Source organism: Cyprinus carpio, chromosome A2, assembly GCF_018340385.1.
Source record: "Cyprinus carpio isolate SPL01 chromosome A2, ASM1834038v1, whole genome shotgun sequence".
Taxonomy (NCBI): domain Eukaryota; kingdom Metazoa; phylum Chordata; class Actinopteri; order Cypriniformes; family Cyprinidae; genus Cyprinus; species Cyprinus carpio.
The window spans coordinates 6301370-6320831 of NC_056573.1; the positions used below are offsets into that span (position 1 = coordinate 6301370).

Consider the following 19462-nt stretch of genomic DNA (forward strand, 5'->3'; position numbering starts at 1 on the left):
AGCCACATTTTGAAAGTAAAATGGATTTATGTTGACAACAAACTATTCCAAAATATCTTGTTTTGTGATCCCCAAAAGGAAGTAATTCATACAGATTTCAACAACATGAGTGTGGGCAAATGATGACAGACTTATCCCATGTACACGCGATTGATAATACTTACCTAAGACAGACAACAGCGATGACCACCATGGCAAGGATGACCACAAATCCTGCTGAGGCAGAGCCCACAATGAGTGGCAACAGGTCCTGTACTGACCGCTCTGGGTCATCTGTCAGATGAATTGAAATGCATTTAGATTACCAATAATGCTGAAATATACAAAACTACACTTAATGAGATGTTTCTTTTAAAATCAACCAAGGGCAATAAAAATAGACAATGCTGTTGACACGGTCAAGAGTCAAAAAAAAAAAAAGTGGGTGGCATCAGATCATATAGGCTGGAAAGAATCTAATACATAATGTTTCAGTTCACACTAAAATTACTGACTTAGACACATGCAACATTTCTGGAGGCTTTTTCTCAGGAGAAATATCTAAGGAGCGAGAGATTTAACCTTAGCGCTGTCTAGGATAAACAATTCAGCAGAGATCTCATTTGTGATAATTTTTTCCTATGGGTAGGTATACATGGTTTGGCATATAAAAATGCTCTTGGCCACTCAGTATCTTTGTAACAGATGCATAAGAAAGAAACGTCTGTGTTCTTACCATAAAGACTTGTACTGAAGTCCAACGGGCTGCTATAGCGTCCGTAACCAGCTACGGTACGAGCACGCACTTGCACAACGTACACCGTGCCAGCCTTTAAACCCTCCACTTTGGCAGAAGTGTGCTGTGCAGTGACAGTGTGTGAGAACGACTCTCCCTGAGAAACAGAAACATACACACTGAAGGACCGAAACTAGACTCTTGAGCCATTGAATGCTTAGAGTGAATGTTTAGTTAACAGTTTTCACTGCAATTAGCGGTTCAAAAGTATTTGAAAAGACAATCCCTGGCTAAAACTGTCATCCAAACATGCGGCCGCAAGTTAATCCTATAGACGAATTAAGCTCCACTCTTTTTAGAATTAGCCATAGGGTTTTGACCAGTGGCCATCTGTTGTCCTATTGTACTCCACTCTAAGACAAGCCAGGGTTACTTTGAGCTCACGCCAGTTAAACCCATGCTGGGTGCCTGGTGTAAAGTCATCTGGCTCGGGTTCAAGAGTTCTTCAGTCAGGGGTGATTTAGATGCACAGCAGTTCCTCACCCTCTCCTGGTACTTGATCTCATAATCCAGGATCACGCCATTGGGCCGCTCTGGGGGCAGCCAGGAGAGGCTGAGAGTGCCAGCTGTAGCCCGCATTAAGTGGACGGTTGGGACTGCCGATGGAGCTGGAGGTGTTCAGAGATGGAGAGAGAAAAAGCAGAATAACTTTATTAGAATATCATCAGATTATTTAAAGCTGTGACTCTTTACTGGTGGGTCGGGACCCATAAAGGGTCTCTAGTCTGCTTTGATACCACGGACAGCTGGGAAATAAAATTCGAAATGTAAATACTAAAATAAAACAAAAATCTGAATTTAAAACTGAAGAGAAAAATGTACATATCAATCTTGGTTTAGGTAAATGACTAAAATTATGCAATATAAGAATAGTGTATTCTGATTTCTGTGTGTAATAAATTGTTGTGGCAATTTTCTATGTTTCTTCGATAACCATAGAAAAATCTGGAATTATGAATACACACATACTGTATCCACATGAACTGAATAATTAAAAATAAAATATTTATTCATCAATATTTTTATCATATTGCTTGTGGGTCAATGGTAATGACAATTTAAATTTAGATTACAACATACAACATTCATATATACAACAAACTGAACACCTCTGATAAATGATAATTAGATTTTTTTTTTTTCAAATATCGAAATATAAAGTAGTCTAACATGATCTTTAATAATTTATTTATTTAACAATTTTTGGCCACCAAAAAATAGCCATGTGATGATACATACAAAATGAATGAATGAATGAATATTATATTATTTTTTTTAATAATTTTTGGCCACCAAAAAATAGCCATGTGATGATACATACAAAATGAATGAATGAATGAATATTATATTATATTATGATATGATATGATATGATATGATATGATATGATATCTTTATGGCATTACATTTTTATGGCAAGGCAAGCTAAGTTCAGATGTAGTGTGACTCCCCAAAAACTTGATATGTAGATAAATAATTCATTTTTTATATATATATATGTATGTATATGTTTTACAATCAAAAAATATATTGTACAACTTCTTGAAAATACTGAAAACATATTCAGTGTATATGGATTTTTTTGTGTGAAAATTTCACTTTTTACCACATTTCATTTTACATTGTACATCATTTTACATCATTAAATTTAAAAAGGTTTTTCAAAACCATATGAACCCAACATGATTTCAAAGAGTACAATTCTTAGAACTTTAAAAGATGAACTAGATTTTGAAAAGATTTCTAATTTTCTTTCTGAGGACACTCTTATTTGTCATTGACACTTGTGCCAGTGTTTTATAATAACAATAAGCCACTGGAGGCTGTGCTTTACTGTGATTTTACCTGTTTGGTGCGGTTTAAACAGTCTCCTGTGGTTTACTGGTTTATTAGACAATTGAAAATGAATTTCTCACCTGCTTGATTGGTGGTGATATTGACAGTGGCATATTGCGGGGGGGATGGGCTCTTGGGGGACACCCCGTTGACAGCCTGGATCTCAAAGCTGTAATGGGTGTGTGCCTGTAGATTCCTCACTGCCGCCTGCCTCTCGGCCAGACCCAGTCGGCGTGGCGACACCTCCACGTTATCGTCACACCGCGCACAGGACCCGCCATTGTGCAGGCACTTCTTACACACCACGTTATACACCACGTCACCTCTCCCGCCCAAATCCCGCGGCTCGGACCACTCTAGTGACACTGAAGTCTCGTTCACACTGGAGATCACGTTTAATGGAGCCGAGGGAACAGCTAGGAAGACAACGGTAAAGAGTTATACTCATGGAACATGTATAATTTAACAGGCCAAATATGAAGCAAAACATTTTCTGCACATATCCTATGGTATATTGTTTAGTCAGGAATAAAAAAATACCATTTTGTAAATCATTACACAGTAATCCAAGACTAATTAAAAAAATCTGGAGCCTTAAAGTCAGGCTGTCATTGGCTAAATTATCTAATTATTCTTGCATATTTGTTTCAAAAATGTCTAATTTACAATGCACTCCATAGTTAACTTGTCAGGGTCAAATCTCTAGCCAACAAATCTTGCTCAATGAATCATGATGTAAACTAATTAAATCCAAAGGCTGGATTTTCAAAAGCACAATTGCCTAAGGAACTGGAAGCTTTGGTTACAATTGCTGAAAAAGAATACATATTTTTTCCTTTTTTTATGTGCATACCTCCAGCACAATTCAGTTTTTAAAATTCATAAACTACAAACAACATTCTGGCTTCCTGATAATGTTTCAAAAGACTGAAAAAAAGTAAAGCTCTCCAACCAGGGGATTTTGCAACACATTGCATCAATGTGTGAATTTATGTGATATTTCCAATTAAATCCATGTGTCAAGATTCAGCAGCGCTGAAGCTAACCAGTTATAATCGCACACTTTATGTGCTAGATGCTGCAAACCGACAGGCTTACATTAGCGATCATGGCCTTTTTATCAATACGCTTTTCTGTGTCATTAGTCGCCACATCAAACGGGCCAAATGCACAGGACAGACCTTTTCAACATATAATTAGCACAATGTGGGAGCTATGTTAATTTGACAAGTGCTACTGATGATCATCACTTACTAGTGCAGGCCGCATCAGGGGGGTCGCTGTCAGCACGGTAGTAGCCACTTTGACAAGGGCAAATGCTAGACGCCCTAGAGCTGGCCCGGCTGTTGGAAGGGCACGCCATACAAGAACCCTCACCCTGTCTGGATTTGAAGGTCCCTGGGGTGCATGCTAAAGGTGACAAAGGAAAAGTTGTGTTACAGTATGTAATTTTCAAAAATGAACCATATACAGTTAATTAAATGTTTAAAAAAAATGAGTACACTTAAAAAATGTTAACCTAAAAACATGCTTATATAAAATATTAAATTAAATTGATTTTTTTTTTTTTGTCAAAAATATTACTTAACATCACTGAATCAACTTAAATACGTTTGGCTACATAAACAGATCATATGCTGTTTTAAGAACTGTACTATGAGGTAAAAAAAAAAAAAATCCTAATCCTAAATCCAAAACCCTAAAACAACCATGGCCCTGTTCACATCCACTGTAAGTGCCTTACTGACACTTCATTGCCATGAAAATATAACGGCTAAAGCCCTAAAACAACCCTAAAATAACAAGAACAACTTTATATCTCATAATAATACTCCCATTTTAACAGAAGAATTAATGTGTTTTTATATTATAAGCTTCACATTTCTGCTTAAATCAACACTGAACAGATTGGAGCTGAATAATGACACTATTGTCTTTTTAGAGCTGTTTACAGCAGAATTTGGATTTGTCTTGTATTTGATGAAGATTGAATCAGTGATTCTATTATTTTTCTTTTTATTATACTGTAAAGCTGCTTTGAAACTATCTGTGTTGTATAAAAAGATTAAGGTGACTTGCCTTGCTTTTAAATCCACCATTCCCTTCCATTTTGCATGTTGCACATAACTTTTTGCTTTTTGTTTTAAGTAATGGAGGGATGAATCAAAATGATTTCTTGTAGTAATCAACATAATCAGTTCCTCAGTTAGGAAAATAGGCTCCTTTTCCAACTCCCCTAGAGTTAAACAGTTTTACTGTTTTCGAATCCATTCAGCTGATCTCAGGGTCAGCACTATAGCACATAAAGTAAGGGGGCATGTACAATTTTTTGGGTGGCCGTGTCTTTTGGCACCTGTTTCTGAATATTGATTGATCTAAATTATCTATTCTAGACTATAGTGTAGATCATTTTCAGATGCAACAGACGCAACAAATGAAACAGGAAAAACACAAATGAAACTTGTAATAAAAAAAAAAAATGAAATATATAAAATGTAATAACATATAGCCTAGTTTTATATATGAAAAGGGTGTTCGTCAACTGATTGCATGCCGTCAGAGTTTCCAGTGTTGACAGCTCCGTAAAATAGCCTACTGGAAGCATTGTAGTTTTGCTGTATATACATGTAGCTACTAAAACTTTAAAAGTACAACACACGAACACACTTCAGAATAAGATTCAAAACATTTATAACAAGAATGAACCACCCAAACTCTGATGAAATTAGTTTGCTAACTGCACCTCCTAAGCCAACAGCACTAAAGTCAGTCTGTTTCTTTTGGAAGAAAATGGCTGATGTAACATTTTGGCTGAGGAATCGGCTGCTTTCTGTTTTTCCTGTAAACAATCCACCACACCCGTGTCTCCTCACAAAACACTGCAGTTAATGGGGACCATGCCGAGAGATGTGTCCTGCATGTGACACCGCAGGTGAATTATAGCAAATACAGAAAAAAAAAAATCATCTTCAGTATTCCTCCCATGACACATATCGCTTCACGGCTAGTGTAATAAGACAGTGGAAAATCTGAGCGAGTGGCCCCTGCTCTCAGTCTTAACATGCATGGCGTTACACATTCAGACCGAGCGCGAGCATGAGATGGGAAGAGCTTTGAGAGACAGAGAGAGAGTGAGAACATGCCCATATAAATGTTAACTGGGCTTGGCTGTTTCCCTTCTCTGCGTGTGTGTGTGCGTGTCAGTGGGCCTGCGGATTAAAGCTGGAAGGTGATAAAGGAAATTAGACGCACTCTCCATTGGCCATGGTGCATCTCACGGCTGTATAGCATAGCCCGGGAGAGTCGTTTATCAGTCCTTTAAGGCAAGCTCTTAACCTTGAACAACCAGATGGAAACAAATGAGCCGCCACATACGGGCAATCTCAAAGGAAGTTCCCCTCTGTCCACCAGTTCCTTCCTAGAGAACAGTTCAGGAGGCCTGTCCAATTCACATTTTATTACTCTGAGCCCACCTCATCATTCATTCGCACTCTCTCTCTCTCCTCTGCCACTCTCTCTGTAGTCTATCTTTTAATTTTCCCCATTACTCTCTCAGACTAGCGTTCGAGAATTGGTCTTGCCTTCTGCAGATGTATCCGGCTCTGGGATATCGCTCTGTTAGGACCCTATCAGATGTGTCAGTGGAAGCTGTGTTCTGCTGCTGTTGGCAGCTCTGTTCTATGACACCACTGCAGTCCTCCACCCATTACTAAGACTCTCTCTCTTCTGTGCTGAGCCCAGATAAGGTCTGCAGGGAGACTGTGGATCTGTACACACATTGTTCTAATTGTTCGAAACTCCAGATTCTGGAATGGCAGGCAATACTTGCCTTGTTGAGCTCCTAAATTCTGGCCTTTTCATATTCACCTAAAAATCCTATTAACACTTTTGGCCTTTAACCCCAGAATGCAAAGAGAAATCCAATTATATAATAGTCTTATAACACTACTTGCGTCAAAGCCATATGACGTTTTTTCTTCTGTGAAATACGAATAGAGAAATGCTGCAGAATGTGTTGACTATTCATTAAATTTCTTAGCATTCCTGTAAAATTTGCCTAAAACGTCTAAAACACACAGTGGAACACTAACAGGATAATAAAAGAGAACAAAAAAAAAGCACTATAAAAGTTTAATAAAGCAGTCAATATGACTACTCACAAAAAGATTCTGATTTACTTTTATGAAATGGAAGACAGAAAACTAATTTTCATTTTTGGGTGAACTATTCATTTCATGTAATTGCACTTTTAACATAAAAGATGTGATTTTAGTTAACATTATAAAAAATAAAAAAAAACAGAAAAGCTTTGAATGTCAAGAAAAAAATGTAGTTATGCTATTCAGTGTGAGTTATGTGTGTGTAAAAATTAGCATTACCAGTGACTGCATAAAAAAAGGATATAAAACTGCTCTGACCTGCAAGTAACCTTTGCATTGCTTCAGACAGATTTTATAATCCGTATTGTAGCATCTGCCAGCAAACACTCAAAAGCTTCAAACAGAATCCACTTTCCTCTGATTCAAAAAGCCAAACACTTACCCTGGCACTGAGTATCTTTCTTGGCCGGCTCAAAGCCCGCTATGCAGGTGCATGCTCCAACAGGAACCATCCATTCTCCATCTCCGTTACAGTACAGCTTCAGAGGGACAGATTCCTCTATGGCGTTTGGCACACAGGCTCCGGCGGCGATGACCAGAGAGGTGGCCTCAGCACCAGTGGCCGTCTCGGGGAAGACAGCGAAGTTAGCAATGGTGGTGGAGCACTTTTTAAAGAAGACCCTCGCCGAGATGAGGGACATGCAGGCGCCCAGGTCCTGGAAGGCCAGGTAGAAACCAGCTTTGGAAAGAGGACCGAAGCTCCGTACTTTGGTGTTGACGATTCCTGACTCCAGCAATGAGAAGCTTTCATCGGGGGCTATGGTGTCCACCTGGGACAAAAGACAATAGAGAAGGTAAGGACATTCAATTGGACATTGTGGACTTTGTGGACTGTAAACCTTTATCTCTGTAATTCTGTCATCATTTACTCGCCCAAATCATTCTAAAGGTCACATTAGCGAACTTTTGGTAAAATGTTGTGGGTCCATTGTCTTTTGTCAATAGTGTAGCAATGTATGAACCACAGAAGTCACTTTTATACTAAGCAGCTTTTTGTTGATCAAAGCAACAAAACCATATGATCAACTTGAACCTATTGTGAAACCTGTACAAAATCTTTTGCACTCTTGCGAAATATCTATTTGTGTTATTTCCATGCGGAAATTTGAATGTTTGTGTGGTGGGGAGAACACGGAAGTGACTTAAACTGTAATTCGTCCACTGGCGGCTAGAGGCTGACTGTCAATCCCATAGACTCCCCATGTTAAAATGTCCAAATTTACAGCAAAAAAAACATGTTTACAGCTTGGTTCAAGAAAAGATTTTGGTCTATATAGCAAATTTCGCCCTTCATGACAACTGTGAGGGGGGTGATTTTTTTTTATAACTCATCCATTTAAATTATATTAAGCCTTAAAGTTCTGCATATTTAAAGGGGTCATATGATGCTGCTAAAAAGAACATTATTTTGTGTATTTGGTGTAATGAAATGTGTTTATGCAGTTTAAGATTCAAAAAACACATTGTTTTCCACATAATGTACTTTATTATTTCTCCTCTATGCCCCGCCTTCTGAAACACGTCGATTTTTACAAAGCTCATAGGTCTGAAAAGCGAGGTGTGCTCTGATTGGCTAGCTATCCAGTGCGTTTTGATTGGCAGAGTACCTCAAGCGTGTGATGGAAATGTTACGCCCCTTAACATATTGTGATGCCGTCCGGCCGGAGCGACGAGATATAAACATAAAACCCATTATAAACGTGTCCTCTTTTGGAAGACCAAACAAAGTAATTTCGCTTTCTCAACGAAACTGCGTCACACACAGTGCAAAGGCCTTGAGTGAGCAGAGGCTGGAGGCCTAGAGTGAGCCGCGATCTAGAGTGAGCAGAGGCGGACGGCTTGAGAACGGCGCAGCCGGCGGATTCTACGAAGGAGCGTCCGTCGGGCTTGCAGCAACCACATGTGACGACCCCGGGCTGGACTCTGCTTCGTCCACGGTGAAAGCTGATCTGCCGATCTACAGTGCAAAGTTGATGCATTTCCTCAGCGACCAGCACGGATCAGCCCCAGGCATGACAAAGCGGTTATCATCCTCTTTTGGAAGGCCAAACAAATTAGTTTCACTTTCACAGTGAAACACACAGCGTCTATACGACATGGCGGCGGCAACAACAATACTACAACGAGAATAAAAGATACACCTTCTTTCTTTGCATGAACATCTGGGTGTCATTATGCAAATCTTCCCACATAGTGACGTAGAGATGTGGGGCCGTGTTAGAACGAGCCGTTTTAGGAGGGTGTGGAGGAGTCTTAACTTTTATAAAGAATATCTCTTTGGATTTGACAATTTAGTCTTTGCAACTTAACAGATCTTCTTTTATGCACCAAGAGCTTGTAACACTCCAAAGAGAAAGGAAAAATTGAAATTGCATCATATGACACCTTTAAGGGCGTGGCCACTTGAGTGACAGGTGGATTTGAAAGATGGGTGGACTCCTGCCTTTTTTTCGGTGTGAGTTACCGCTGCAAGATTGGCGGCCACCTCTGCCCACACCCTCAAAAACGCTCTTCGAAGCCTAGGTGGGATCTATGGCAATCTAAGTCAGTATTTCCAGTTTGCCCATGAAAAACTTAACCATGCCCATGGATCTATGGATCTAAGTCTATGGTTATTTCCTATTAAAATTACTGGAGTTTGCCCATGTTGTGTTTAATGGATCTTAAAAAAGTCTTTATTGTTTATAATTGAATTTCTAAATGATTAAATTTACTTTAAGTATGTTGACCTAATATTGACACCATCATTCACCAAAGATTGGTGCAAAGTGGCTACATTGAAAATTTTTTGGCGGCCGCCACAATTTTTTTGCCCCCAAAGCCCCTGTAATTGTGTTTTGTGAAAGCGTCTACAGACGGAGTGACGGAGAGAACGAGAAGCCCCTCCCCCGCGACGCGCGCACTCTCCGTCTTCAGTTCTGTCTTTGCTCTCTCCCTCGCCCAAAAAAAACTGATCCTAAAGATCGGAAGACCGATCCATGTTTCACGTATTCGGAGAATATCTAAGTCTATGTCAAAAAAAAAAAAGTTGCCTTATCTTCTTTACAACTTTGACAAGCATTATAACTTTAAATAAACGCAAAAAAAAAAAAAGTTTATGAAGTGTTTTTTGTGTGTGCGTGTTTGACAAATCTTTGAAAACTTAACGTCCCGCATCGATTTCGCGACCTAAAAAATTATATGATGGTTAAAGCAGTTGGTCTGCCCCTGAACTGACACTTCTTTACACCTCTGAAATGAGAAAGTAAGTGGCTTACCCCCATTTAGCAAGAGTGTTTAGTAAAAAAAATATCCACAGTATGTATAGGCCTATGACATGTGTAGTAATTACTATAAAATCATTTTTGTGTTTCACAGTGAAAAAAAGATCAAAGCACAAAGCAAGCTGTGTGCTACAGTTTTAGACATGACCTTTTAACGCTACGGTTTTTAACTTTTTAAGTGAATGATTATACTAAAATAATTATCAGGTCCTTATCTTTCAAAACTATGAAAGCCAGTCGTGGAAAAAATCACAGCTTTTTTTGCAATAAGATGACATAGTTGACAGGTAATATCTGTGTCTGACAATTGCATCATTTTCACCAAAATTGTGATACCTTTGACAATTCAAATAAATGTATCGATGATGTTTATCTTTTACTATCTAGCCTGACAGTGATCGTTTTTTTCATGAATAAATAGGATAAAAAAAGTCATGATTCTGTTTCTTTGTATTATTTTGAAATTTAACATTTACGTAGGGGTTACTAGGGTACTCCCTCCATGTCGGGGCGGGCACCGAGCCCAATTTTGTAACAGGCTGAAAACCCTGATTGTGGCTGACCACGGTTCTCCCTCCATGGCGGGGCTGCTTCATCCGGCTGCTTGCTGTGGCCACGTCTCCAAAGGTCTCCTTACAGGAGCCGGGAATATTGGGAATACTGCCACAGTCTCGCACAGAGAACTTAAGCTCCACGTAAACTCGAAGAACTCCCCGGCGTGGGATGAAGTCTGTCCGGAGCCAGTTGTTCTGATTGGGCTCCAGTACGTTACAGACCTGGTATGTCCTGATGGGGCTCAAGTGGTCGTCATATCCACTCACTTCTTCCCACTGAGAAGGAAATAAAATACTGTCACTGAATGCACAATGAACTTTCTTGAAATTCAATGTTCAACTGAATAATGACGGTAGATAAGACCTTTGGAATTGTGTAAAGACTACATGTAATTTATCATTTAAGGTCTTATTGTGTTGCTTACTTCCAATGAAACTAGAAAAACATGGAACCCAGTGATGCTATAACTTATGACCTTCCTCTCTCTTTATTTAGTGAATATTTCTTTATATATAGTTTCTATTGAATGTAACACATTGGTCCTTGATCTTGTAATCTTTCTCCACATAACTGTATGGGTCAGTGACATAACAATTAAATAAATAAATGCATTATTGAAAAGAGAACCTTCTTAAGTTGTTTTACATAATCTTGTATTATAATTCCTTAAGAAAAAGTACCGCTTCACTGCTTTTTAATATAAAAAACATTAGTCATGTAATGCAACCAACATGCAAAACATACAGGGGAAAAAACCCCATAAAACAGGAAATTATATCATATAGAGGACCCTCATGAATGTGTGTCAATGTCAGTATGTCTCCTCAAATGGGGAATAATTTCATTTATATAGGGGATTGTTTTTTATTGTGGAATGTCATGAGTTTTTGTTACCAAAGAATGTATGTATAAATTATTAATTTCATGATATCATGATTTTTCAAATAAACATAAGAAAGAAAATATTAGTTTTTACTTGGCACATGCCAATTTTACAGTCATAACACTTAAACTTCTCTTGAAAATGGTATAAAAGACATTCTTCATCATTGGACTGTTTATTAAAAATAACATATTTTCAGATTGGCTTTGAAATCGTGCCACATTTACTTGTTTACTATGGACTGACAAATTACTGGTTAGGACACAGTGTCACATAAAACCTAAAAATCCTAAAATGATCCAGATCTATGGATCATTATTAAAATGATACCTGTAAATTGTGCCTCAAAGCAGCACTAAATGGAAGTAGGAATAATGAACGACTCAAATGCTCAATTAAATTCATGTCGGTGGTTAGGGTAAATAGAAATGCTTTCTCAAAGGTGACATTTGGGTTGCCTGAACTTCTCACAACACAATTAAGAGGCACCGCAGCGAGGGGTAGCATGTGTTTATCTCCAGGTGTGAAGGAACACATTACTTATGATGATGCATGGCTTTTGAGATGCCAGACATCGAGCGCCAGCCTGCGGAAAGGGCTGAGCTGCTTAAGATTGTTTCCATGGCAACCCATCATTTCCATTGACTGACTTCGCATACACATTCCAAAGACAAATCATACTACGGGAGCGAGTGGATTTGGGTGGGGGGTGTCAGGCTTAAGGTCAGACTCACTGTGGTTAATTTCTCCACCAGTCACATGTGTAAAATAAACTGCTGCTTGCAAACAGAGAGGTTGTGAATAATTGTTCTTGTTAATGGCCCCCTTTCATTTGTCTCGTCAATGCGTGTGTAAATTAATAGCTGCACTTTTGGACAATTACAAACAGGAAAAAGCTGTAACTCACCCCACTTTCTGGATAGGTGGTCCACGCCAGCTCTGTAGTAGCCCACCTGCTGTCCATAAGAGTCTCTGCAAAACAGGCAATCAATGAGGCTCTGACAACAGCAGCCTCCATTCCAAACACAACAGAGCATCAGCACGCTAAAAACTGTAATTTAAATGGGTACATATCAAAGCACTTCACTCATTTGAATTCCCCGCATAGTTGAAGGCCTAATCACTGTTTTCACTCCGGACACTAATAATGTGATCTGCATTTATCTACCCACTCCAGCTCTGGCCTGTGGCTGATCTGAGAACAGATCCTGTTGCGTACTGCAGGGATGCTCGCAGCACAGTGACGTTCTGCATCCCAGACGCTCGCTGTTCTCTAAATACACTCCGATCAGTGGAGCAAAACTGCTTGAGCCAACTTCCGCAAATTAACCACACATGTGAATGTTTTATTCACTTTGTAAGTCAGCGTTCGATGAAGCCGAGTGCTCGCTTCAAATTAATGTGACACGCACACATCTGCAAGTAAATCCGTGGAATATTTAGAGCAGAACATCAACTTAGCTGATTAAGGCCCCGGCAAATGCACATATGGCAAACGTACACATGCCGTTTATGTGGATTGTACACCTCGCTTTTACAGCGCTGTAAATCACAGAGAGAGTAAATTGTGTGATGAAATAGCCGTAAGGGCATCTCGCCGTGTGAAATATTCATAAAATTGGAGGGATGCTTTGATCAATTCCTCATGACCGCATTCAGTCTTTCCTTAAAGCCCTTTGCATCTGTGCATTTGGCTGCATTGTGAAAAACGTTATGACACTTATTTTTACACATAGCAGCTCATCGCTGTATATTTCACACAAATGAGTGTACAGGATGTTCTTTTTCTAACTTTGTTTTGTACAGTCAGCAGATGTACCAAACGCCTCCTTATTCTTTGAAATCTTTTGTTACTCCACTAGATTATCAAAATATAAGATATAATATAAATATAAGATTATCAAAATATAATATAAAATATAATATATGTTTCTAAGAAAAACATATAACCTTTAGAGCCAGTTATAAGAAGTAAAATAAGAATAGAGCTTATTTGTTTAATTACAATAAGTATGTAAACATGCAAAAATTGATTTCAGTCAGACTAAAGCGTCAGTCATGGAAATGCTTTAAGGAACGTTCTCACCGATGATGATGGCTATAACGATAACTAACATTATAAAGTTTGAATAATTAATCTAAAGTCTATGAGAATAGGAAGTTCACACCACAATGGTAATGACACAATATTGTTGGAAACATGGTTTTCTGATGAATAATAAAACATTAACAGCTGAACAGAATTCACCCGACTTTAAAGAGCTTGGGCATTTCAATCGGCAGACGACATAACTAATGTGTGCTATTAGAATAAACAGAACATTACTGTGCGTTGATATTGGTGAATATATAACTAATGTTACAGTAATCTTTATAGTTATCGTTCTTGATATGAATGGGCCTTTAGTCCAAATGAAATCATACAAATCCAGTTTTTGCAAAATTGGACTAAAGGTGTGGTCAAATTCATCATTGTTCAGCATTTTTTCCCACATCATTTGAAAATCCAGTCATTTCACGTGATTTGGAATTTCACATGAGGACAAAAGATTTCCACATGCAAATTCTTTAGGGGATAGTCCTATTTATGCGATTGTAGCTTGGCTTTATCCATTATGTGTGCGCATTAATCTGACTGCAACTGGACTCGCTTTGTATGTTTACAGTAGTGATGTGCAATGGATACAACACAGGCATGGTATGTGACTAGTCTGTATCGATTATTCGTACCGTGCGAAACTCAGCACATGATGCAATACACAGCAGTAAAACATGTCTGTCTACTGCATGCTTCCATTGCTGTGAAAAACAATGGAAAAGCGAATAAAAATAAATAAATAAAACTGGAGCTCAATGGCTGTGCATGTAAACATAAGAAAATGTTATTATCTTGTAATAAAACTGTAATAATAAAAAACCTTTTTTAAACCACAGTAATGATAACCACTAACAGGGCCAAATAACGTAAGGTTTGTTTTATATTTAGACACCATAGCTGCTGGAAGGCTTCTGACAGATGGACTGACTTGACACAGGGGACTCTGGATGCAGCTTTACACTTTCCCTCTTGTCATGAGGTGCTCTGCCCACTTGACCTCCATTGGAATGTAACTAATGTAGTCTGTTCAGAAACCTGCTCGGAAATAGGCCTATGAGTCAAACACCTACTGTCTCTCTCTCTCTCTCTCTCTATCTCACACACACACACACACACACACACACACACACACACACACTCACACACACACACACACACACACACACACACTATCGATTAAGATCCTCACACTGAAACTGATGAAGAATCGAATAATGGCCAAGGTGAAAGAGCATCTGGCTTCACTGTATTTAAGGATTATGGATAATTATTAGTTTAGGGACATGACCGAGGTACATAATGAAGTCAGCTCTGCATGGATCTGTACTAAAAATACCAAACAAAATCATTCCTTGAGACTGCAATTTTGTAACAAAGAACAATCTTGTTTTTGCTGAGCAGCAATTTGTTTTAAATATGAAATTTATAATTCTCAAGCATTAAATTACAAGAAGAATAAGAGACTGATTGCTAATATACTAATAGTATCCATTTTTTTGTTTGCTAAATATGCAAACAACAGATTTTACAGATGCACAAATATATATATTTTCATTTGTAAATTACATTTGTAATGGCTAGAAAATATGATGCGGACACTAACCTATTCATTAGGGTTCTCAACAAGAATGTAGTGTGAAGTCAACAAACCTCAAAGGTATCAATAGCTTTTCCGAAAACCACACCTAGGCTCAATATTGGCACGTTTCACCTCACCACTGTTTTCAAAAACTGACTTGGATTTAATTTCAAAATGCATTGTTACTCTGAAGCGACTCACCAAGTACACCTTTGAACAACTGTGATCATGCAAGCCAATTGACATGTGTGACAATTACACTGAAGTGATGCTGCTGTTATCACTATCTGGGTGAAATGTGTCACACCAGAGCAACAGGGGGCTTTCAGCAGTTAAACCATGTGTCACAAGCAGCACAAAGCACATCTGAAAATCTAACAACCACATGTGATTTTTAATACAGCAACGATCAAAGCAGAACACTGCTGTCATTATAACCTCACAAGATACACTTCCAATCAAATTAAAGAGATTGATGGATTGGATGTATAACAACATCTTCATTCAACACAACAGTTACTATTAGATTTGGTTTAGTCAACGGCTTTACAGTTTGTTATAATAACAAAGGCACGGAGCATGTGGACAGACTGCATCGTCTGTATCAATACATGGACATGCCATAACACAAACACCTCACCGGTCTGTGTAAAGCTTCCACGAACAGGATTCCACACAGAATAAGACATTTCTCAAAAAACAGACCTTCGGAAACTAGAATTAGTCAGAATAAGGGCAAAGAAATGCAATGATGATTTAGAAACGGACACATTTAGCCCTGATAATGATATGAAAATCAGACAGTCATCCAGTAAAGGCTACACCTAAACGGACGCAAACTCTTTTCTCTTTTCCTTTATTCACTTTAAACGCCATAAAATATTGTACATTTGCAGCCGTTTGCATATCATCTATATTGCTGCCCGACGAATAAAAGGCAAAATCGCACTGACTATTTAAGTTTTTGCCAAATGGGAAGTTTTCGATCCAGAACATTTCGCGCTGTCTGTAAGTCACAAGCTTTAGTTAAATACAGATTTATTTATTTATTTATTTTTGTTATTACACATTCTGTGGAATTCATAAAAGAAATAGCCAACTGATGACCATATAACAGCAGCTTGGATACAGAGTAGCCCCGTAACAAAGAGCTTTACACTTACCCTCAACAGCGAGAATAACGGGTACCCAAAGGCTGTATAATAACAGCGAATAATCCATTGTCATGAAGCTTGAGGTTGCAACATGAATAGCTTTTTGTCTATATGTCACCGGGACAGAAAGTCTCGTTAAATCGCAGCATTCATTGACTGGAGGAACGAATTCACGCCTTGAGAAATTTCAGGCTGGGGAAATAAAAATGCACAGCTCCTCTTCCTATGGTTGTCTTCACTTCTTTCATTTACAACTGTTCGCAGCACTGAATTCACGGACGGTCTCTTTCGTGAGCACGGTCTAGCATCCTCTTCTACATGTGTGGCATCATCCTCATCCTCAGTGTGAAAGAAGCTGTTGATTCCCTGCGACTGCACGGAGGAGTGTCAGTTGCGAGAAAGGATTGGGGGCGAAAGCTCTATTGGTCTCAAGGCAAAACCCTGCGGGATATCGCTGATAACTTATAGACCAAGTTCCCCCCTGTTTTCTCTTATTTATGCATTTCATTATTTGTTTTAGACAAGTGTTAAGTCGACGTGTTACTCTTTTATGCCACTATAAGGCAAAACAGCATAAGAATCCCAAGAAGCTGAGTTGTGGTGAATTGCTAATGTATGGATATTCTTTGATGCACAGCGCCACTCACTGTTTGTTTACTGCAGGAATTGGTGTACTGTAGTTATGAAGGGAGTGACTTGGCAAATGGCCACCACTATAGGATATTTGTGTAACAGTCACCCAACACCAATAAAAAAATCATCATCCAGCTTTCTGCTGATTAAATAATGGGCTACATGTTGACATAAAGGTTATGGGATACTGTAAACAATCTTCAAAGCTTTACATTAATGATATCATGCACAGTGCTGAATATTACTTCAGAAATGTATTCTGGTACTTATTACACAACAGTTTTTTTTTTTTATTATTATATATAATTCAAATTCAGTCTGGTTACCATTGATTTAATTTTGGTCTAACTTATTTATTTGGCTTCACATGCACAATCTTGTACCGATTTGAAAAGAGAAATATAGATAGAGGAACATATTTCTTAAACTACACTATCAAAACACAATGTCTTTCATTACTTACATGTTTTTGTTAAAGTCTAATCACAAATTTTGAAGTGTGTAATAAATACCAATAAACACTCATCAAATAATTAAATTTGATTAAACAACAGTAGGACTAGTTAAAATAATATTTTGTGATGGCAATAAGCCTGTTTTAGACAAGGATTGCAACAATAAACAAGTGCATATGAAATTTCACCAAATCTTCTATGTATAATTTACCATACAACAATGTATAATTTATCATGAATTATATTTCAAGTAATCACAATCACTTGGAGATGTGGAGAAAGCTATTACAAAAAGCTTTTTAGATGTAGTATAGTTTTTGTTTTATATTTTGTCTTTAGTTTATTGTGTCTTGGAGAAATTATTGCTTAATGAACAGCGTTCTATTATGTGCCTTATTCTTCCAGTTGCTGTCTTTTTATTTAATGATTAAATAATTGTGTTGATTAATTTGAACATTTAATTGTGGAATTATCTATAAAAGTGTTAAATGAGTTTTCACACTTTTTATTGAAATATGTTTTCATTTCCTTGCTGCTGATGATAAAAGAACTTTAAGAGACACGTTCCGAATGCATTCCACTCCAGTTTGAAGTAATCACAACCACAAAGAACATGATGTAATCTCTGGGAAAATATATGATTCATACACTGAAATAAAACTCAGCAGAAGAACTACAGCATTTTATCTTAATCATTGCATCATGGAACCTGGGAATTTAGGGGAGATCATTCAAAGATTTGCAGTAAACAGAATGCAACTCAGACTCTTGTGGGAAACAGCTTCGATCTTCGGGTAAGGCAATCTTTGATGATGCAAATATTACCTGGTTCAGAGATCTCAGAAATCTCAGGGATTTGGTAATGTTTGATCACCTGATATAGTTGTGATTTCACCAGCAAATGCTGAAAGACATTGATCAAAGTATCAAACAGTGTGCAACATAAATTCAACCCTTGTAATACACACAAGACTTCAAATCCTTGGCCATCCTCACATCTGTTTCAAGCAGCAGATGTCAACAGGAGCTTGTTTTATAGTTTGGACAGTTAGCCACTGGCAGAGGTTGGCTGGGAAACAGAAGACAGGAAGAAGAGAGAAAGATGAAGGAGAACAGAGGGAGGATGCCAGAGGGCCAGGCGCCGAGTCAATACAGTAAGCTGACAGAGGTGGATAAAGCATTCTCCCTGTGTGGCTCGCTTTCAAGACACTGCTGAAATATAGAACCACTCTGGCCACACGGGTGCAATAGACTGGTGTGGCGATGAAAACAGCTTTCAGTTTGTCACTGCTGACCCTGCGAATCACAGGAATATCGAGCTTTCTCAGAAACCAGGAGTAGAGCTGGTAAATGCAATCAGAAAGGTCACTGCTTTCTTCTCTTCAGCTCTGGACTTGGCAAACTATGACCAGATAATGACTATTTAGGCTATTACAGAAGCAACAGACCATAGCTGTGACCTTCTTCCTCTCCATTTAAAACACCCAATAACACACTTGGTTTTTTCTTTCTTTGTGAAGATCATCAAGGCCTCACTGATCTAAATTATGATTTATGGGCAAGGCAATGACAAGAACCAAACGTTGACACGCAACACATCATGGGTGCAGCCAGTGTTGGGGAGTAACTAGTCACATGTAACAGAATTATGTAATTTAATTACAAATTAAACATAATCTTTTAAAGCTACTGAGATAAATGTGTAACTAAATTACAGTTACTTATAAAAAAATAATTATTTATTTTTAATAGAAATTGAGATTAATCTTTTAAAGCTACTGAGATACATTCACACACACACACACACACACACACAGAGAGAGAGAGAGAGAGAGAGAGAGAGAGAGAGAGAGAGAGAGAGAGAGAGAGAATTAAAATTGCATTGACTGCTCTAAAATATGACACACCAATGTTTCAGGAGTTTAGGACACAGAATAGTACACATGCTTATTCAATAACTTTTGAATTTGCTATTTGGGTTTATGTTTATGCTTTATATTTTAAGATGAACTTTTTTCCAAGTCATTGTTAGATACCAGTGTTTGCTGTCATAGCTATGCAAAGATCTGAC

The 19462-nt window shown here is 38.1% G+C and overlaps 1 protein-coding gene across 1 annotated transcript in view; it reads right to left on the reverse strand.

Moving 5' to 3' along the window:
* Positions 1–16855, reverse strand: part of LOC109070644 (ephrin type-B receptor 3) — a 34622-nt gene extending 17767 nt beyond the window's left edge. Inside the window, exons 1-10 of the mRNA XM_042770718.1 lie at positions 16313–16855; positions 12380–12444; positions 10635–10864; positions 10505–10544; positions 7154–7541; positions 3866–4021; positions 2692–3027; positions 1259–1383; positions 716–872; positions 165–273 (exon numbers count right to left, since the gene is read on the reverse strand). Of these exons, the coding sequence (XP_042626652.1) occupies positions 165–273; positions 716–872; positions 1259–1383; positions 2692–3027; positions 3866–4021; positions 7154–7541; positions 10505–10544; positions 10635–10864; positions 12380–12444; positions 16313–16376 (1670 nt within the window). The 5' untranslated portion in view covers positions 16377–16855. The remainder of the gene's footprint in view (positions 1–164; positions 274–715; positions 873–1258; positions 1384–2691; positions 3028–3865; positions 4022–7153; positions 7542–10504; positions 10545–10634; positions 10865–12379; positions 12445–16312) is intronic.
* Positions 16856–19462: the final 2607 nt, after the last annotated feature.